This window comes from Mesoplodon bidens (genome assembly GCF_964165515.1).
Source record: "Mesoplodon bidens genome assembly, chromosome: 2".
Classification (NCBI taxonomy): domain Eukaryota; kingdom Metazoa; phylum Chordata; class Mammalia; order Artiodactyla; family Ziphiidae; genus Mesoplodon; species Mesoplodon bidens.
This window is the reverse complement of record NC_138177.1, coordinates 186,472,022-186,492,831: the sequence shown is the minus strand read 5'-3', so window position 1 is coordinate 186,492,831 and position 20,810 is coordinate 186,472,022. Positions and strand designations below refer to the sequence as shown.

Sequence of the window (20,810 nt, the reverse complement as noted above, 5' to 3'; positions counted from 1 at the left end):
AAGTGACCCCGCCCAGTTGGCCCTGCCCAGGCCACCGCCACCGACCCACAGGCCCGGGTCCCCGCACCCCAGGCTGGAGGTGTCGGGGGTGCTCCCGACAGCAGGCGGCCAGCTGGTTCCCTTCGGGGCAGCCGCGCGCCCTCCCCCTCAGGGCTGTAACCCGAGCCGCCGCCGCCGCGCTGCCCCGCCGCCTGAGCCCCGACAGCGAGTCCGCAGGCGCCATGGGCCACGGGGCCTGCGTCCCCTCAGCGGCGTCGGGGGCCCACGACCGGGCCCGCCTGCTCGGAGCCGTGCTGGGCGCGCTGTGCCTCCTCCCCACGCTCGTGCTGCTGGCCCGGCCGGGGGCCCTGGGGAACCGGCCCGTGGCGAGCACAGCGCAGGTGAGAGCGGGCGCGGGAGCGGGCGCGGGAGCGGGCGGGTTGGCCCCGGCTGCGCGTCCGGGCCTGAGTCGGCGAGTCCGTATCCGTTGATGGGGGGGCGGGGGGCAGCATCTGCCGGCAGCTCCGCCCACTCCGACCTGGCCTGTTTTTAGTAACGTTTTTCTTTCTGGCTGTTAAGTAGCCCTGGCTCGGGGTGGAAAACCAGAAAATGCCGAAAGACAAAAAGAGAGTCCCTCCCTGGAGAGAGCGCCAGCGCTCCCTGGAGCGCGCGCCCTCCGTCCTTCGAGGCCCTTTTCCTCGAGGCTTGGGGACAGTCCCTGCTGCCTCCCCACGGGGCACTTGCTTCCCTCGAAGGGAGACGCTGTGCCCCCGACCGCGGGTGTGCTCGCCACCCCAAGCCTTGGCCCGCCGCACCCCCCGGCGCCCCGCAGACGCCGCTACACGCTGACCCCGACCCGGCTGCGCTGGGACCACTTCAACCTCACATACAGGTGCGACCCTGGCCCTGGAGGGGGGGGCCGGTGCTGCCTGGCTGCCACCCCTGACCATGACTCCCACCCCAGGATCCTCTCTTTCCCGAGGAACCTGCTCAGCCCCAGAGAGACCCGGCGGGGCCTGGCCGCCGCCTTCCGCATGTGGAGTGACGTGTCCCCCTTCAGCTTCCGCGAGGTGGCCCCTGAGCAGCCCAGCGACCTCCGCATAGGTGGGCGCCGTGCCCCCAGTCCCCGCCCCGCCCCAAGGCCCCCTTTCAGCCCCGTGCTCCTGCAGGCTTCTACCCGGTCAACCACACGGACTGCCTGGTCTCCCCGATGCACCACTGCTTCGACGGCCCCACGGGCGAGCTGGCCCACGCCTTCTTCCCCCCGCACGGCGGCATCCACTTTGACGACAGCGAGTACTGGGTCCTGGGCCCCACACGCTACAGCTGGAAGAAAGGTGACGCCGGCCTGGCCTCCCGTGGGGCCCTCGCACTACGGCGGGTACAGCGGGAGGGCTTTGTGGGGGTCATGGCTGGGATTTGGGATCAGGGAGGCGGGCAGGGGCAGGCTGGGAGGAGGCCGTAAGCCTGGGTTCCGGGAGCCCTGAAGCCCCCTCCCCCCACACCGCCGGAGCCCGAGCTGGAGCTGCATTCCTGGGGGCCAGCTCACCGCCTTGCCAGCCTGGAACACTCTTATCTTCCCACGGCTGCCCGAGGGAGGCTCCCGGCACTGCAGCAGCTGTTCGGGCCTCGGGGGCAAGGCCGGCGGGCGGGCGGGGGTGGGGGTGGGGGGCGGCGGAGGGCTGGGCCGGGTCCCGGGCGCTGACCGGCGGGCCCGCAGGCGTGTGGCTCACCGACCTGGTGCACGTGGCGGCCCACGAGATCGGCCACGCGCTGGGCCTGATGCACTCCCAGCACGGCCGGGCGCTCATGCACCTCAACGCCACGCTGCGTGGCTGGAAGGCGCTGTCGCAGGACGAGCTGTGGGGGCTGCACCGGCTCTACGGTGAGTGCGGGGTCGTAGCGGGCGGGGCCAGGGGCCGGGCGGGCGGGCCCTGAGGCCAGGCTGCCCCCCTGCAGGCTGCCTGGACCGGCTGTTCGTGTGCGCGTCCTGGGCGCGGAGGGGTTTCTGCGACGCCCGCCAGAGGCTCATGAAGAGGCTGTGTCCCAGCAGCTGCGACTTCTGCTACGGTGAGCTTGGGTGTCAGGCACCGGCCTGCGTCTGTCTGGCCAGGGCGCCGGGTACTGATGTGGCCTCTGCCCCCCCACCCCGTACGAGCAGAGTTCCCCTTCCCCACGGTGGCTGCCACCGCGCCGCCCCCCAGGACCAAAACCCGGCTGGTGCCCGAGGGCAGGAATGTGACCTTCCGCTGCGGCCAGAAGATCCTCCACAAGAAAGGCAAAGTGTAGTGAGTGACCCTGCCTGGGCACCCGAGGGTGGGCGGGGGGCTCGGGGACCCTGCCCAGCCCTCCACCCTCCCCGCAGCTGGTACAAGGACCAGGAGCCCCTGGAGTTCTCCTACCCCGGCTACCTGGCGCTGGGCGACGCGCACCTCAGCATCATCGCCAACGCCATCAACGAGGGCACCTACACGTGCGTGGTGCGCCGGCGGCAGCACGTGCTCAGCACCTACTCGTGGCGCGTCCGCCTGCGGAGCTGAGCGCCGCCCGCAGGGCTGAGGATGCTGATAAAGCACTTTCTCTCTCAAGTCTCCTGGCCCTTTCTTGGGAGGGTGGGCGGCCAGTCTTGGCCCACGGGGTGCAGAGCCTGCAGCCAGTTCCTTGCAGGGAGGATGCCGTCCACAGAGACAGGCCGAGAGGGGCTTCTCCAGGCCGGGCCTGGAACAGTGGGTAACCCGAGGCCCAGGTGCCAGGAGCATCACCAGGGCCAGCGCGCTGAGCCAGTGGGGCCGGGGGTCTCGCGTGGGCTCAGGGCTGGGAAGGGGGTGGGCCCTGTGGCTGCAAGGCCTCCCTGAAGGGAGTGGGGTGAGCGGGGGCGGCATGGGGGGGGGAGGCTGGGGGCGCCCGCAGGAGGAACTAGCTCAGTGCAGCTGGGGGCCCCGGGCAGTGACAAGTCCCCTTCTGCCCAAGCGACACCCTGTCCAGCCAGCCCAGTAGCTGGAGGACTTGCGGGCTGCAAAGAGCTGAGCCCACAGAGATTGCCTTTCACCCCTCCCTCCTTGAGTGTAGGGGCTGGGGCTCCCCCCCGGGAGGCCCAGGACCCAGCACAGGACCAGCCACTTAAAGAAGGAAATGCCAGACCTTTCCTCCAAGGACATTTTACATCTTAAAACACGTAACAACCTTGTACAAAAGCCCGCTGTGGCTGCGATCTCGCACGCCTGGCTCTGGGGCCCTGGGTGAGAGGCAGGAAGGTGCTGGAGCAGCAGCCTGAAGGTTACAAAGGACCAAACCCCCCGCAGCTCCGTTCCCAGTCACGGCCAGCACCCGACGGCGTGGCCGCCGGTCGTCACCGTGGCTGAGTTGTGTGTGTGTGGGTGTATGGATGCCCGCCCTCTCCTCGCAGGGCACATCCGATACATCTGAAAAAACACAGCCTTTCCTCCCACGGCAAGGAAAACGTGATTTAATTCTACAAATTTACAAGCCAAGATAAAATATGAAAACGTGGAAAACCCCACGAGGCCAGCAGCCAGTCCTAGACTTGAGGTCGCGTCCACGGCAGCCCCGTGGCAGTGGCGGCACCTGGTCAGGGCAGGACGGGGGTCTGGACCCAGACGCCACCTCCAGTGTCTGCCGCTGTCCCAGCTGGGCCTCAGCGGTTGGCGCTCCCCAAGGTGGGTCCGGGGTCAGCTCTGAGCCTCAGAACTTGAGGCTGAAGCCTGGGCCTGCGGCTGAGGCCCCCTGGTTCGTGGTTGTGAGGTGGAAGCCTGTCTCCTTCAGGTCGTCGTCACCCTGTGGACACAGCGGCTTCGTGGGGCGCCGGCCGGGCCAACCCCGCCTCGGGGACCCCGCTCCCCCTGCCGGCCCGCCCCTCACCAGCTGGCTGTAGCCCAGGCCACCCTCTGGGGGCCGGGGGCTGGTGCCCCGCTTCACCCTCTGCTGTTCGCTCTTGGCGGGCCATGTGGGGAACATGGAGGGGTCGATGGGGAGGGGGGTCTCGCGGAAATACTCGTGCTTGAGGCCATCCTCTGCGCTGACCCTCCGTCCAGGGAAGTAGGTCAGAAACCTGGGAGAACAAGGCACTTGGCAGGGGCGGGGCTGAGCGGGGAGGAGGCGGGCTGAGGGCGGGGTGCAGGGAGGGACGCACTTGTTCATGAGGTCGAAGCCCTGGTCTGAGAGCAGAGCCCCGAAGCGCTTGCGGAGGTTGTTATACGGGTACTCGGTGAAGGTCATCTTCTTGACTGCGGGGAGGTCGTTGTAGCCGGGCCAGATTTTCTCACTGGGGGTGCCCAGGTCCTAAAACAGGGTGGCGTCTCAAATAGCCGGGCCCTGCAGGGAAGGGTCACCTGGCCCAGGCGCCTGCACACGTCCCCAGGGGCACCCACCTTGAACACTTTGTTGATTTGATCAATTTCCGACTTCCCAGGGAACAGCGGCTTCTGAGTCAGCAGCTCCCCAAAGATGCAGCCCACCGACCACATGTCCACGGCCGTGGAGTACTCCTGGGGGTCAGGAAGCACTCAGGGGGCTGGCGGGTCGGCGCGCCCAGGGCAGGCTCCTGCACACCCACACTCACCTTGGCGCCGAGCAGCAGCTCGGGGGCACGGTACCACAAGGTCACGACCACCGGGGTGTAGGCCTTCAGAGGGGACCCATACTCCCGCGCCAGCCCGAAGTCCCCCACCTGTGAGGACAGAGGGCGGGCTGTGGACGACGGAGTGCCCGGGAGCCGGGCCCTCCCCGAGCCGCCCGCAGGGCTCACCTTGAGGATGCCGGCGTGGCTGAGCAGCAGGTTGGACGTCTTGAGGTCTCGGTGCAGGATCCAGTTGTCGTGCAGGTGCTTCACTCCACGCAGCAGCTGGATCATCAGGGTCTTCACCTCCCCTGGATGGCGACAGGTCAGCACGTGGCCGGTCCCCCGGGTCATCGGCCGCCTCAGCGGCCACCAAGCTTCCCGGCCCCCGGGCACTCACACACACCCAGCGCGACAGGGTCAGAGTTCCAGGTCAGCACTCCCGCCCCGGGTGACCCGGGCGTGGGGCCCTACCCGGCAGGAAGGGCTGCTTCATGGTCTCCATGAGGCTCTTGAGGTCGTGCTCCACGTAGTTCATCACGATGTAGATCTTGTCCATGTTGCTGCCCACGACGATTTCCTAGGAAACGACAGCAGGCCCCATGGCCCGGGGGTCCCAGGCCGGTCCTGCCCCCGCCGGCTCTCTCAGGAGACCTGAAATCCCGGGGCCCAGACATTGGGTGACAGCAGGGACCTCCTAAGCGCGACAGCCACCGCGGCGTAGCACTTGGGGGCCCCGCGGGGCAGAGGCGCGTGGGCCGGCGGCCTCACCCTGACGGTGACGATGTTGGGGTGCTGCGCCTTGAGGATGGTGTTGATCTCCCTCAGCGACGTGATCGGGAAGCCCTCCTTCTCCTTCTCCATCTTTAGCCGCTTCAGAGCCACGATTTCATCTGAAAAGAAAGCAACGTGAAGACCAAGGTTGAGCAAACGTTCTTCCAGCCACACACTCTTCCTGTTTCATCGCTGTTCCCCCACGATCACGGGACACGGCCAACCGGCCTCCCCTGGTGCTCAGGGCCTCGACTGCTTCTCCGAGGCCCCGCCAAGGGTGCACACCTGCCTGAGGCTGCAAGCAAGCAGCACTGAGCCTTGTGGTCAGGCCGACTTCTGGCCTCTGGAGGCGCCAAGGGGCCGGCTGCTCAGGTGTGCACCAGTCAGATGAGGCAAGGCTGAGGCCCAGCACCAGGGGAGGGGTGACAACCAGGACAATAGGAAACTATACCCAGTGACCCTGAGGCTGAAGGTGCCGGCGCCCCGTGGTGCTGGCTGGCACTCTGGGCCACCCGGTCCATGCGCCACACCACCCCTTCCCTTTGGGGGACCATCCTGGGACTCGCCCCACCTGTTTTCTTGTCCTTTGCTCTGTACACCACCCCGTAAGTGCCTTCTTCGATCCTGTTCAGGCACTGGAATTCCTCCACACTCCGACAGCCCTGGGAGAAAGCACCAGCATGAGGGCGCGGCAGCGGGGCCACACCCCAGAGGGAAGACCCACCGAGAGGGAAGCCCCGCCGGACGTGGCAGGAAGGCCCGCAGGGCGCGTGCGCAGCGGCCTGGGAATGCTCTCCTCGCTTCAGTGAGCACGTGCCCCTTTATCCAAAAGCCGGCCCTGGGCAACCCCCCACCCCGCCACCTCCAGTCACGTCATCCTAAGATGAGGGTGGGACAGGAGTGGCCCTGTGCACTGCACTCCCAGCTGGCGCAGGAAACCCCCCGGAGCTGGGGCGGCACTTGGGGCTGGGCCACTGGCCTTGGGGCGCCCGGAGCACCTGAGGCCGCTCACCCTCTGATGACCTGCCCTCTCCAAACCCCCTCCCTCCAGCATCGTTGTTACCGACTTTTCCCAACAGAAAACGTGGGCTGACTCATAGCACTGCCCTCCGACCCCTGCACAGCGACCGGGCGAGAGGGGCAGGTGCCCACCCAGCCCAGGCCGAGGCAGAAGTGACCGCAGAGCTGACCGCCTGCCAGGCTGCCCACCCCCTCCACATGGGGCCCCTGGCGGGCGTCCTGGCTGCGGACGCAGGAACTGTCCTCCCCCCAAGACTGCTGGACAAGAGGCCGGACCATGATCGGGGACAGGTGAGAGGCCGGTGGCCGGGCCCGCCCAGTGACAGACACCCACAGCGGGGACCCGGCTTCTGCTCTCAGCAACCGGCCCCGTCCACGAGCAGCAAAGCAGAGCCAGGCCTGGGGCAGGGAGGGCACCTGACCTGCAGGGCTGGCAGGTACTTGGGCAGCTCCTGTTTGAGCTCGATGGGTGACAGGGCTGGGGAGTCGGGCACGAAGTCCCCCTCGGTGAGGGCGCTGCTCTGGGGGGTGCCCTCGCCCACCTCCTCTTCCCCCTCTTCGCTCTCTCCAGAATCGCGGTCAAATCGTGACTCTGGAACTTCAAAAGTTCAACCCAATTACAAACCAAGAACGAGCAAGTGTGGCTACCCCACCCGTTCTGGGGGGGGACAGCAAGTGCAGGAAGAAGCCGTATTGACAGCCCCGGTGGGGCCAGGCACGGGCTGCGCGTCCCATCGCTCTGGACAGAGGGCACTGTGTCTTGGGGCCACTGGCCGGGTTGGGACCACTGTGAGCCACTGACCGGTTGCGAGCTCCAAGGCCCCCCAGAACTTGCGGCCACTGGCCAGAGGGCTTGGCCTGGCTGCCTGCGGAGGCCATGCAGAACCTGGTCAGCAACGGCCCTGTGGTCAGAGTCGAGCTGGCGTTTCCCAGCCTCCCCTGGTGTCCAAGCCCAGCGCCCTCAGGATGGCGCTCATTCAGCACTGTCCCTTCTAAGGGACGCCGGCCCCCACGGGCCCAAGCGGCCAAGTGCGGGGTGCCGGGGGAAGCAGCTCCCCGCGAGCCCGCTGGGTCCTGGGACACACCAGCCAGGCGCTCCCTGTAGCTCCCGGGGCACGACGTGCCTCTGAGCAAGGTTATTTCTTAGGTCGCTGCCCTGCTCACGACTCAAACGTGGGTCAGCACCCAGGTCAGGGGCAGACGAGGAGGCGGTGAAGCACCACTCGGGGGGCCGCTCACCAACCAACACGTGGTTTTCATTCTCTCGCTCCTCCTCTTCACTCATTTCTTCTTCACTCACTTCCTCTGTAAAGGAAACAGGTGTCAGCTCAGAGCCCCCCCAAGCAGAAGCGCGGTCCACTTTAGCTGACAAGGAGGCAAGGGGCGCCCTATGTCGTCGACTCGGGAGCCTCATGTAAGTCCCAGATAGCCAGGCGTTTTCAATCTGGATACATTTTTACTGAGATTTCAAGTCACCCACCTGCAGCTCCTACGCTCTTACGGACTTAAACCGCGTGCGGGCGCGCTCACCGGCTGACTGTCCAGACGCGTCCTCAGAGTTGCTCCCGGTCTCCTCCTCCTCCTCCTCCTCCTCCTCCCCCTCCGACTCTTCGCTGCTGCTCCCCTCTTCTTCCTCCTCCTCCTCTTCCTCCTCTTCCTCCTCCTCCTCGGAACCTGACCCTGACTCCGCTTCAGGAAAGAAACAGCCAGCAGTGAGCTTCGGCCCCGGGGGGCCACGGGCCTGGGCGGGGCCGGGCGAGCGGCTACCTGACGAGGACTCCGCCGAGCTGGTCCTCCTCTCGCTGCCGCTGACGTCCTGCAGGTCGGACAGCAGGTCTCTCTCTTCCACTTTCTCTTCTTTTACTTATGGAACAAACCATCGAAGGTGAAATGTGGGAAAACATCTGAAACTAACAAGATTCGACGGCGCTTCTCATACGAAGACTAACTTCGGTTTGTATGAGGAACAGCTCACCCAGGTACCTGGGAGGAAGACAACTCTTCAAAGGACCAGTAACAAACGTTTGAGCTGATAAACTTGTTTCGTACAGAGTCCCTCTCACACACCACGGAAGCGTTGAGCGCATCGTGATGTGAAGCAGCAGCCACTTTCTGCGCCCAGACGCCCCTCGCCAAGACCGCCACACGCTGGCCCAGCTAGCGCTGTGCAGCCTCACCTGGCTTCCGGCTGTCCCCCAGCTCAAACCTCTCTCGAGGCGGCCGGAGTGGGCTCCGACTCCAGTGGCTGGCTTTCACCTTGTCGCCGTAGTCCTCTCTCGCTGTCCGGTGGTGTGCAGACACTGCGCACGAGGACAGAAAGGAGGTGGTGCCGGCAGCCCCCTTTCCCGTGGCACACATGCCATCCCCCCAGCCCCCCACAGCCCCAGAATGGAGCACAGGAAGCGACCAGAGGACCCAGGTGGGCTTGCTAGGCTGCTCCCTATTGGTCAAAAGGCAGGGGGCCAGAACCCACCTCTCCAGCCTGGGCCTGACCCCCAGTGTGTGGACCCCAGACAGCCCCCAACCCAGGAGCCGCAGGGCGGCCGGGCCCCGCCCCTCGCCGCGCCCCTCGCCCCGCCCCCACCTTCCCGCCGGGCCTCCCGCTCCTTGCGCCGCTCCTCGGCCCGCCGCTCCCGCTCCTTCTGCTCCCTCTGCTCCTTCTGCTGCTCCCGCATCTTGCGCTCCCGTTCTCGCTTCCTTTCTAACTGCTCGAGGCGGTCCCTGGAACCAGCACACGCCACATTTTCCCCCCGAAACAGGCAGTTCTCCTTTTTGCCCCCAGTGCTTTTTTGCTCGCGTTTAGAAACTACTTCTCTGGGCTGTTCAACCCGCAGAGAGCTTTTTAAAAGCAGAACATACACGCATGCGCGTCCTGGGAACCAAGCGCCGGTACAAGAAGGCAACGACTGCCTGGGGCAGAAACCCCACCGGCTCCAGAACATTCTGCTCGCCAGCTCTACCGAGACTCGCCAAGAGGATTTCCCTCTGTGCACACAATGTAAATCCACCGCTACCAGGAGCCAAGTCTTCCTGGGCCCCCAGGGGGTGGGAGAGCCCATCTGAGGAAGAGCGGGGGAGCCACAGCCCTGGGCCGGGCGCCCTGCGGCTCCTGGGGCCAGCTGTCGTGTGGGGGTCAGGAAATATCAGTGACCAGTGACCGAAACACGTGGGGTCGGCAGCACCGGACGCCGAAGAGTGAAAACTCATCAGTCTGTTAACTCTCAGGTCCCTACAGGGTTAAGTCCAAATACAACTTGAAAAGCGAACACGTTAAGCAAAAAAGGCAGCGTTATACACACAGAAATGAGCACAAGCAAAAAACGGTGTGAGCGCAACCAGGGCCGCCAGTGCTGCCCACACAGATGTCACCACTGGAGGGGCCAGACCAAGGCTGCTGGGCTCCACACACTATTTTATAAATGCGAGTGAATCCAAACTATCCCCAAATAAAAGCGGAAGGAGACTTCCCTGGCGGCCCAGTGGTTAAGCCGCCGCACTTCCAGTGCAGGGGGTGCGGTTTCGGTTTCATGCCGCGCAGTATGGCAAAACAAACAAAAAGTGGAGGTATAACTTACATATTGAATTCAACCAGCGAGCTCAGTTTCTCTGAACACATCCCTGGAATCGGGCAACCATCACAAGCCGTCCCAGCACCCACTGATCGTACCGCCCGTGGCCACCCCTGTCCCCCGTCCCCCGCCTCCCAAGCCTGCTTCTGCCTGCTCTGCATTTCCCAACGTCTCTTCGGCTTGCTTCGGGATGAGTTTGCTTTTTTTCTGGTTTCTTTGGGTAGAAGGTTAGGTTATTGATTCGACAACTTCCTTTTCTGCTTTCTGGTTTAGCTGCACCTGAAACACTTCACTCCAAGCACAGCTGGAGCTGCATCCCTAGGTTTTGACACGTTGTCTTTGCTCTCATCTTGTTCAAAATATTTTCAGGGAATTCCCTGGTGGTCCAGTGGTTAGGACTTGGCGCTTCCACTGCTGGGGCCTGGGTTTGATCCCTAGTCAGGGAACTAAGATCCTACAAGCTTTGCGTCGCGACCAAAAAAAAAAAGTTCAAAATATTTTGTTTTTCCTTACAATTTTTTCTTCGGGCCATGGGTTTTTCACAAACGGGTTGTTAGATTCCCAACATTTGAGGATTTCCCCAGGTTTCGTTCTGTTGCTTTTTTTATATAGAAATTTGGTTTTGGCTGTGTTGGGTCTTTGTTGCTGCGCGCGGGCTTTCTCTAGTTGCGGCGAGTGGGGGCTGCTCTTCGTTGCGGTGCGCGGGCTTCTCATTGTGGTGGCTTCTCGTGTTGTGGAGCACGGGCTCTAAGCGCGTAGACTTCCGCAGTTGTGGCTCACGGGCTCTAGAGCGCAGGCTCAGTAGCTGTGGTGCACAGGCTTAGTTGCTCCGCGGCATGTGGGATTTTCCTGGACCAGGGCTCGAACCCGTGTCCCCTGCATCGGCAGGCGGATTCTTAACCCGTGCCACCAGGGAAGCCCTGTTGCTGACTTCTAATTGAATTCTTCTGTGATAAGAGGGCATACTTTGTATGGCCTCAATTCTTTTAAATTTGAGATTTGTTCCACAGCCTGGTACACGGTCTCTGTTGAAAACTCATCCCAGGAGCTCTTAGGGCAATGCATGTCCCGCTGCTGTGGCTGCAGTGATGTCTGCACCTGTCCCCCAGCCTCTGTTCACCCGGGAAGGCCTTTATATGCCCCTCACTTCTGAGGCTGGCCGAGTTCCTGCCTGTGGCTCCCGGTTTCTGATGAGAAGCACCCCGCTCGCTGCCGCCCCTCATGAATTTCTCACGAGCTTCCCCGGTGTGACTGTGACTTTGTACTTATCCTACCTGGGGCTCACCGAGTTTCTCGGATGTGTAGATAAAACGGTTTTCATCAAATGTGGGAAGTACTCAAGTCATTATTTAAAAGCCACCCGTGTGCCCCCCCTTCCCTCCCACACGCCACACGCGTGCTGGTGCACTGGATGCACTGGATGCTGTCCCACAGATCTTGAGATTGAAGATCCTTTCCTCTCTGTCTTCAGAAGGCACGAAGTCTGTTGCTCCATCATCAAGTTCCTTGCTTCCAAGTCTTTGCCAAATCTGGAAACGCTGTCTACTATGTCTTTCTTCCTTAATACGGGGTCAAACCTCATGTCTTTGTATGTCTCAGAACTTCTTGTTGAAAACTGGACATTCTAGGTAACATCTTGCAGCAACCCTGCACTTGAATTTTTCCTCCCAGTTGTTGCTATTTAGTAAGCCGCTGGGCTAATAACCCTGTGAACACTTGTCTCCCTTGAACAATGTGGCCACTGCTGCATTTTTCCACGTGCGCCTCTTTATTTTCAAGCTTGGCCTCCTTGGGGTCACCACTGTGTCTGCACAGCTGTGTGACTGGACCACAGTGGACAGAGCACAGGGCTTAGCAAACGTGGGTGTGTCATGTGCCATCAGCCAGGGCACTGAAGGCTCTGCTGGCCTCACAGTGGCCTTAGACCCCAACCTCTCAGCCGTATCTCTCACACTCCCTGAGTCCTGAGAACGAAGGCTCTCCTCACACCTGCTGTACCTGCCCTCTGTTTGGCCCTGGCTGCTGGGAACGTCACCACCTTCCAGCCCGCTACTTCCCTTCTGTAGAGCAGCCCAGCTCTCAAGCTCTCTCTGGAGATGACCGCAGGACCCAGAGGTGGCCCTAGGATTCACATCTGGGCCACGCGGAACAGATCTGGAGTGAACACACGCTCTCTCCTGGAACTCTAAGCCCACACAGAGGCACCTGGAGACAAAGGCCCAGGAGTCTGGTGTCCCAGCTCCCAGGCCATTTCAAGGCCTCTGGGACTGCCTTTGTCACTTCTCCTTTTGTTTCTTGTTTGGAAGAACCAGAGTCTATTTCTGCTGCGACCCCAGACAACCCTAAGCAACGTATCTTGTTGGTCTTTCTGGACAAGGCCCCCTGAACAGCGCCGGTGCAGAGCAGGTGCCCAGCACACACCTGCCGAGTGAGCAGACGGGGGGTCGCCCACACCCCAGGCCTCCCCCCACTGACTCTGCCTCAGGACTCACGCGCCCCCAGAATGGCTCCACCCGGGCCTGGACAGCAGCCCTTGCCCTCCTCGCTGGGGGCGCCGGGCCCGGGTGTGGACAGCCGCTCCCCTCCTCCAGCCACCCGCCACCCCTCTTCCTCTCTCTCCTTCCCCCACTGCTGTATGTCCAGCCCAAGCCTTCGCCCCTCGCCTCTCGATTCCTCTTGGACCCCCAGCTCTGTCCAGCAGCACCCCTCCCTGCAGGCCCATCGCACAGGTTGCCACGGGGGCACTGGCGGCAGCCAGGACCCGCTCGCTGGCTTGCGCCGCGGCCTCACCTCTCCCGCCGGGAGTGCTCCCGCGCCAGCTCCCTCCTCTTCTGCCGCTCCCACTCCCGGCGGGCCTTGTCCTGCTCCTCTCGGTGACGCTTGCGGCGCTCGTGCTCCCTCTCCTTCTCCTTCACTCTGGCGTGCTTCCCTAGGGGGAACCAGGACGTGTCACACGAAGAAACTTAACCTCTAGAAACTCAACTTGAAAATACCCGGTGAAGAAAAGAAAAAATATCTAATCATTGCCTTGGAGAAACAATCATGACTTTCTGTTAAAAAAAAAAAGAGGATGAAAATATAAAACTCTATGCAGTAAGCCTCCAGTTAAGAAAAAAACAAAAATAATGTGATTATCACTGAATAGAACCGTGATCCCCATCTTTCTTTCTAATTTTCTGTATTAAATGAACTGTGATTAGACTGTATTAGTTTCATGATTTAAAAAGAAATCACCGCTTGTAAAGGATACAGGACAAAGCTTATCTCCTTTTAGTTTCTACATCACGTTATACACCACGTTAGCCAACTGAGTTTAACAATGAGATTTGTATCAGGCCCCAGGCCCAGTTTTCCCAACACCCCTAAGAAGCTCTTTAATACTGGTATGAGATAAAATCCATTATTTCAGTTTTATCAAGCATCTGTTTCTTAGTTAAAGCAATTTAGCATTGAAGACTGTGTTTTCCCTTGTTGAATTAAGACAATTTTGTAGGTAGACAAACTACTCCAGAACAATGCAATGAGGGGGAAACACACAGAAGAAAACACAGAAGGAAAACAAAGTATCTATTCAGAATGATCTACAGTAAATTTATGTTTTTAGCTAAAGTTTCATTCTCTTCGCTTTCAGCTGTGCTCTGGAGAAGGCAGCAGATCATGACATAGGAACGAGACGCATCTGCACACAACACAAAAGAAAACGAATGCTCTGTACCCCCTTCCGCGGAATGGCTACGATGCCTACGTTTCTCTTTTCTCTTTTCGTCTTTCCTGTGATGAGCTTTTTCTTTCCGAGACATTTGCTGGGGTGGTTTGATAGCCAAAGAATCATCTTCCTCTCCTCTGCAATAAGACACCACAGCATTACATCACGCCTGAGAAAGTAATGTGAGGAGCACCGGGCTATCGTGGGGTGTCTTCAACCCAGAGAGACGGAGGGCTCAGAACACACAGGTGAACCTCAACCATCAGCCAGAAGATGATGTTCATTATGAAACCTAAGCCCAAACTGTATATTAAATACAGATTCAGATGAAAAGTGTTAAGTGGGGAATAAATGTGAAACATGGAACAAAAAGGCCTCTTGGAGGAACCTTGAGGGTATTCATGATCTTGGTCGTGGGGATGGTTTACAGGTATATAACAACATATCAAACCGCACACCTGAAATCTGTGCAGTTTGTCATTTACACCATAATAAAGTTGTTAAAAAAGGTCCCACAATCTTGGGCTTCCCTGGTGGCGCAGTGGTTGGGAGTCCGCCTGCCGATGCAGGGGGACACGGGTTCGTGCCCGGTCTCGGGGGATCCCACGTGCCGCAGAGCGGCTGGGTCCGTGAGCCAAGACTACTGAGCCTGCGCATCCAGAGCCTGTGCTCCGCGGCAGGAGAGGCCACAGCAGTGAGAGGCCCACGTACTGCACAAAATAAAAAATAAAAAAAGGTCCCACAATTTTAATCAAACAATGATCTCAAAAGGTCACTTAACAATATTTTCAACTGATTATATAACCAAACTCTTGGGAGAATTCACACCCTATGCCTGTTTGCCTTAATTTCCGGTTGTGCTATTTTTAACTGCTTGATGATGGACATGAGAAGAACACAAGTGAGGAGAAAACACAGACGGGAAGAAACGTTGGAACATACGGCCTCGACAGGACCATTTCTGCGTCAAGGTCTTGCTCCAAGTATCTTTCAGCAGCTACTTTGGTTTATTTGTAGGTAATTTTAGACAGTAAGTATACAAATCATCACACACATACAGCAGAATTCTTTAAATGTACCACGTGGATGGTGTTCACTTCACTGCAGAATGATCACAAAGAAAGGAACACACGCTCAGGCTTTTCCTAAGAAGAGGGGAGAGCTGGTAACTGATACCACACAAGAGTCATTTCAATCTAGAGGTAAACCTCAGCTCATGACCTCAAACTTTCAAAATAACACTCAGAAGGGCCAGCCAGGACCACGGCCTTGTCACGGGGCTCAGCCTGTCTCCTCAGGTGAGTGCACCTGCAGCCGGCGGGCTCCTCCAGGGCCACCGCCCTCTCACCTGTCTTCCATGGAGTCCTCTCTTCTATACGGCGAGTTCCTTATCGTTATCTCCATGCGGTGGTCCCTCAGCTCCCCCTCCTCAAGGGAATCCCGCTTGGAATCCCGGTCATCAGACTAAGAAGCAAGGAGAAAGTAATTTTCCTTACAGATAAGCCTATTTTTAATAATACTCAAACCTTGCCAATATCCGAAAACAAACTTTCATACACTCAAACTTTGAGTGGACCAATGTTATAAAATATAAAAAACTTTCATTCAAATCCCGTGACATCAGAATTTCGTATAACTCTCTGTAACCCAGAACCTGAGAAATTTAACACCAGCGTATATGACAGGGGACATCAGACTCTGTGACAAGTATGTTAGCTGTTTATATTAGCCAGGACTGAGCCTTAAAGCATATTTTATACACCTAATACTTTACAGTATCTCAAAAAGTACTCATAAATACGTAAGAAAGGTCTGCTGCTACACTTATCAGAAGAGGCATTTCTTTCAATGCCCCTTATCAAATTACTAAAGTTTTCCTATGTTATTAGGCAAACCAAGAAAGGTGTAAAACAATAATACTAATTTCAAGGCAGCTTCCTACTATACTAAAAATACTTGGAAATGGTGTCATGAATATAATGATGAAACGAGAAACATAAGCCCAACCGCACTCTAGTGATTTTAGGTTCAAAATACTTTATTTTCCATGTAGCTGTGGTCATCTATATGCAGCTTTAGTATGTTATCGATCTGCTGTCAATGTAAACTGAGTAATTGGACGTTTTTGTTAATTTTTAGAATAGATTTTGGGCTCACCTGCGACATTTGGAAGTACAAAAGAACTTCACCGAAGAAGCGTTGTTCTAATGGAAAAATGAGGGCAAAGAAATTAAATCTCCTTTAAAAAAAACACTTACTTAAAAAACATGGCTTACATTTTTTAAGCGTTTTATCTCTGCTTTCTCCTCTTGTTCCTTCCGTCGTTTCTTTTCCTGAAGAATTTCATCTAAAGTTTTCACTTTCCAAGAGTCCTTTTCATCACCCATTTGAGTTAAAACACTGCAAAAAAGACAAAGAATTCAAACTGTGTCAGGACACAGCAAACTGTGGTTTGATGCTATGCTGTTTCTGAACACTTTTGCCTTGCCACTTTTGAGAGCTTCAGTACAAATCTTTGTTAAGAGGGATGGGCTCTGCCAGAAATAAACCCACACACCTATGGTCAATTAATCTTCAACAAAAGAGGCAAGAATATACAATAGGAAAAACACAGTCTCTTCAGCAAGCGGTGCTGGGAAAGCTGGGCAGCTGCATGTAAATCAATGAAGTTAGAACACACCCTCACACCATACACAAAAATAAACTCAAAATGGCTTAAAGATTTAAACAGAAGACATGACACTCTAAAACTCCTAGAAGAGATCACAGGCAAAACATTCTCTGACATAAATGGCACCAGTGTTTTCTTAGGTCAGTCTCCCAAGGCAACAGAAATAAAGCAAAAATAAACAAATAGAACCTAATCAAACTTACAAGCTTTTACAAAGCAAAGAAAACCATAAACAAAATGAAAAGACAACCTAAGGACTGGCTGAAAACGTTTGCAAACGATGTGACTGACAGGGCTTAATTTGCAAAATATACAAACAGCTCATACAACTCAATAACAAAAAACCAAACAACCCAATTGAAAAAAGGACAGAAGGGCTTCCCTGGTGGTGCAGTGGTTGAGAGTCCGCCTGCCGATGCAGGGGACACAGGTTCGTGCCCCAGTCCGGGAGGATCCCACATGCCACAGAGCGGCTGGGCCCGTGAGCCATGGCTGCTGAGCCTGCGCGTCCGGAGCCTGTGCTCCGCAACGGGAGAGGCCACAACAGTGAGAGGCCCGCGTACCGCAAAAAAAAAAAAATAAATAAAATAAAAAAGGACAGAAGACCTAAATAGACATTTCTCCAAAGAAGAAAACAAATGGCCAGTAGGCACATGTAAAGATGCTCAACATCGATAATTATTAGAGAAATGCAAATCAAAACTACAACAAGGTACCACCTCGCACCTGTCAGAATGGCCATTAATAACAAATGCTAGAGAGGGTGTGGAAAAAAGGGAAACTTCCTACACTGTTAGTAAGAATGTAAGTTGGCTCAGCCACTACGCAGAACAGTATGGAGGTTCCTCAGAAAACTAAAAATAGAACAATCATATGATCCAGCAATCCCACTCCTGGGCATGTATCCAGGCAAAACTATAATTAAAAAGGATACACACACCCCCTCCCCCATGTTCACAGCAGCACTATTTACAATAGCCAAGATATGGAAGCAACCTAAATATCCATCGACAGATGAATGGATAAAGATGTGGTACGTATATACAATGGACTATTACTCAGCCATAAAAAAGAATGAAATACATTTTCAAGGATGCTGCCTGGAGAGAGCAATGTGTTACTGAGACTATTTGGACTACATATGCGAATGAACCCCGTTAAGGCCTCTATATAAACTTTCCAGATCCTCGTGGGCAGGTGTGGAGATCTACTCATCTTGTGGACACCCAAGACAAGCCTCTATTACCTCCTATTGGTAGAACCTATGCGGGCTCCAGATGGCAAAGCGGAGACGCAGTGAGCAGCCCCAGCTCCAGCACCCCAGAGTTTGGAAGGATGGGACTAGAACTGGAAGACAACTGCTCAAAGACCTCCAGAGCACCCCATTAGGATGCAGAATGTCCTAGGAGGCACAGAATTTATGGCTATCTTTGGGAAACCACAACTTTCAAAAGTCCACTTAATTAGAAAGCCACTGCCACTACTGCCGCTGACTCCAGAGCCATGCTGTATTTGCTCTGACCTGCCCCAGCAACATGGATGCCCAGGACCCTGCTTCTCAATATCCACAGGTAGAGACTGGACAATGGCATGTCTCTTTAATTCTGCTGCCAAAAAATCGGTTCCTGTGCCTGTAGAAATGGCAAAAATGCGCCCCACCTCAAATGCAGTCTCTGCACTTCCAGCCTTCAAATCTCACGTATGTGTATCTGACTGGCTGAATCTGAATCACATTGAGAACCCCAGTCTCACGGGAGTCTGGGAAACACAGGATTCAGCGTTCCACTCTCTGCCTTTCAGAAAGGCAAACTAGAAGAAGGGTGAAGTGGATATTGGGCACAGGTCTGTTTCAATCTCGATAACGATCCTTTACCAGGTGTTTTTTGAAAGGATTAAATGTGGTAATATGTGGAAGTGCCTATTTCCGTAGCTGCATGTAATAATATGCAATAATCGGGTTTGCTTAAACCACTTATTCATAATTCAAGAATAAATTTTCCATGTCCAAATGCTATACAATTAATATTCCAAACATGAATTCACTATCAATTTGTCCATGGGTACAGTTGGAAATGACCTCTACTTGTCTGAGATGATAACTGTGTACAGAATTCACACCTTAAATTAACTGCTGTCCAGAATGGTAGTCACTAGCCACATGTAGCTATTGAGCACTTCAACTGTGGCCAGTCTGAATTAAGCTGTGCTGTAAGTATAAAATACACACTGGATTTCAAAGACTTTGTGTAAAAAATGTAAAATACCTCATTAATAATTTTACACTGATTATTACATGGGAAATAGTAATACTTTAGAAATATTGGGTTAAATAAAATGTATTATTAAAATTTTAAAAATAGAAAGAAATAATGCCATTTGCAGCAACTTGGATGGACCGAGAGATTGTCATACTAAGTAAACTAAGTCAGAAAGAGAAAGACAAATACCGTGTGATATCACTTATATGTGGCAACTAAAATATGACACAAATGGGAATTCCCTGGCAGTCCAGTGGTTAGTACTCGGCGCTTTCACTGCTGGGGCCTGGGTTCAATCCCTTGTCAGGGAACTAAGATCTCAGAAGCCACGCGTGGCCCCCCCCCAAAAAAAAAAGACACAAATGAACTTATCTAGAAAACAGAAACAGTCACAGACATAGAAAACAGACTTGTGATCGTGGTGGGTGGGGGGAGGGAAGAACTGGGAGTTTGGGGTCAGCAGAAGCAAACTATTATACACAGGACGGATAAACAACAATAAATCCGTAACAGAAAAGAAAATAAAAAAGAACGTATATACATGTATGACTGAATCACTTTGCTGTACAGCAGAAACTAACACAACATTGTAAGTCAACTATACTTCGATTTGAGAAAAACTGAAATACTAGAAAGAAAGATTTAAAACAAACGTGATGGGCTCTGGGAAATGACCACTTGGATTCCAATCTCTTTGCTGTCATTCCTGTGCTGTCCAGGGCTCGTTACTTCATCTCAGCTTACCGTTCCGTAAACGGTACGAAAGCCGCCCATACGACAGCACCGCTGGGGGTTCAGTGAGACCACCCAGGCGAAGCTCGGAGCTCAGCACCCGGCACTCGCCAAGCACTGCTGTTGCCGTCAGGAGCATTTATTAGAAAGACGACCTCGGGGCTTCCCTGGTGGCGCAGTGGTTAAGAATCCGCCTGCCGATGCAGGGGACACGGGTTCGAGCCCTGGTCCGGGAAGATCCCACATGCCGCGGAGCAACTAAGCCCCTGCGCCACAACTACTGAGGCCGCGAGCTACAACTACTGAAGCCCGCGCGCCTAGAGACCCTGCTCCGCAACGAGAAGCCACCGCAGTGAGAAGACCGCGCACCGCAAAAAAGAGTAGCCCCCGCTCGCCGCAACTAGAGAAAGCCCGCGCGCAGCAACGAAGGCCCTATACAGCCAGAAATAAATGAATAAATAAATAAAATATATTTAAAAAAGAAAGAAAGAAAGACGACTTGGGCTGCGTGGGCCACTGGCTCATCGGACGGCTGCAGCCCCAGCACGGGATACGGGGAGGCCTGGGTGGTTGCTCCGAGGGCGCGCTCGCAGACCAGGCCGCGGGTTCCCGGTTCTTGGGGTTCAGTCGCGCTAGCCCGGCGTTCGGCCCGGCAGAAGTTGGCTCGGGGAGCTCCTGGGCCCGCCGCCTCCTCCACCCCGAGTTCCGCGCCGGGCCGAGGTAACGGGGAGTGTCGCCCCCCCCGGCCCACGCGCCCGACGCCCGCCGGGATCCGAGAGTTTAGGTGAGCCGGCCGCGCCCCTCCCCCGCCCCGCTCCGCCCCGCCCCGCCCGGCCCGCCGCCACTCACCCCTACGCCGCCGCCGCCGCCGCCGGTCCCGGAGCCTGAGGAGAAACCGCCCGGCGCGCGCCAGGAGCGTCGTCACTTCCTGCGTCGGCTCGGGCTGATGACGACCGAGGGCGGGCCCCAAACGGCGGGCCCCCCACCCCCCACGCAGCGGGCCCCCCCACACCCACCCGGCGGGCCCCCCGCCCCCAACCCCCCCCGCCGCCGCCGCCGCCACCAGACCTTCGCAGAGTGCCGGGCGCGCGCTAGCGCGTCATTACGGGCCTCGGCGCCGACTGCTGACGACGCCCGGTGTGCCGGGGCGGGGCGAGTCCCTGCTGGCAGCTCGGGTTCGGCGGAAGTCCGGGCTTGGCCTGGTCGGGTGCCCGGTGTTGCGCTCTTTCTCCCCGTCCCCGTGACCCCGACCCCGGCGGTGGCGCGGTGGACTCCGAATCTTGCCTACGGAAGACCTCCCGCCAGACCGGGGCGGGGAGAGCGGTTGCCACAGGGTTTTAAGCTGTGCTGAGGCGGGGGAGGGGGGCCCTCAAAGTCCGTGCACTCCCTCATCGTGAGGTGCGGCTTCGAACCTGTTGAGGCTCTTAGAGTGAAGTTCTCTTCCCTGGCTCCAGTTACTCTGCGGACCTTGGTGGTCACAGAAAACTGGCAGTTCAGCCTCGAGAACCTCGGGAAAGAGAACGGT

At 56.9% G+C, this 20,810-nt stretch overlaps 2 protein-coding genes across 4 annotated transcripts; one reads left to right on the top strand and one right to left on the bottom strand.

Annotated features, from left to right (window-relative positions):
- Positions 1-44: 44 nt before the first annotated feature.
- Positions 45-2,558, top strand: MMP23B (matrix metallopeptidase 23B). Of its 2 annotated transcripts, none has more exons than XM_081218685.1 (8): positions 45-380; positions 735-871; positions 944-1,083; positions 1,149-1,316; positions 1,700-1,864; positions 1,939-2,049; positions 2,141-2,267; positions 2,345-2,558. In XM_081218685.1, exons 1-8 carry the CDS (start codon positions 222-224, stop codon positions 2,517-2,519), a joined length of 1,182 nt encoding a protein of 393 aa, XP_081074811.1. In that variant the 5' UTR covers positions 45-221; the 3' UTR covers positions 2,520-2,558. The 2 variants fall into 2 exon arrangements, with proteins under 2 accessions (XP_081074811.1, XP_081074810.1); XM_081218684.1 differs by having other exon boundaries at positions 124-380; positions 2,355-2,387.
- An 871-nt stretch (positions 2,559-3,429) lies between these two features.
- On the bottom strand, positions 3,430-20,267 carry CDK11B (cyclin dependent kinase 11B). 2 transcript variants are annotated; one of them, XM_081223758.1, is made up of 20 exons: positions 20,135-20,267; positions 15,901-16,024; positions 14,973-15,088; positions 13,634-13,761; positions 12,709-12,847; positions 8,934-9,070; positions 8,527-8,649; positions 8,117-8,212; positions 7,880-8,038; positions 7,589-7,654; positions 6,772-6,947; positions 5,901-5,991; positions 5,327-5,448; positions 5,030-5,135; positions 4,745-4,866; positions 4,559-4,666; positions 4,368-4,484; positions 4,130-4,278; positions 3,859-4,048; positions 3,430-3,774 (listed from the first exon to the last, which is right to left on the bottom strand). In XM_081223758.1, exons 2-20 carry the CDS (start codon positions 16,009-16,011, stop codon positions 3,682-3,684), a joined length of 2,349 nt encoding a protein of 782 aa, XP_081079884.1. In that variant the 5' UTR covers positions 16,012-16,024; positions 20,135-20,267; the 3' UTR covers positions 3,430-3,681. The 2 variants fall into 2 exon arrangements, with proteins under 2 accessions (XP_081079884.1, XP_081079885.1); XM_081223759.1 differs by having other exon boundaries at positions 13,664-13,761.
- Positions 20,268-20,810: the final 543 nt, after the last annotated feature.

Bases quoted from the DNA above. Each gene is read 5' to 3' on its own strand.
- MMP23B (XM_081218685.1), top strand. From the start codon at position 222: ATGGGCCACGGGGCCTGCGTCCCCTCAGCGGCGTCGGGGGCCCACGAC. The intron at 2,050-2,140 runs GTGAGCTTGGGT...CCGTACGAGCAG, and splicing joins CAGCTGCGACTTCTGCTACG to AGTTCCCCTTCCCCACGGTG. The intron at 2,268-2,344 runs GTGAGTGACCCT...CCCTCCCCGCAG, and splicing joins CACAAGAAAGGCAAAGTGTA to CTGGTACAAGGACCAGGAGC.
- CDK11B (XM_081223758.1), bottom strand. From the start codon at position 16,011: ATGGGTGATGAAAAGGACTCTTGGAAAGTGAAAACTTTAGATGAAATT. The intron at 13,762-14,972 runs GTGAGAGGGCGG...GTCTTATTGCAG, and splicing joins GAGGACTCCATGGAAGACAG to AGGAGAGGAAGATGATTCTT. The intron at 4,667-4,744 runs GTGAGCCCTGCG...CTGTCCTCACAG, and splicing joins GCCACGCCGGCATCCTCAAG to GTGGGGGACTTCGGGCTGGC.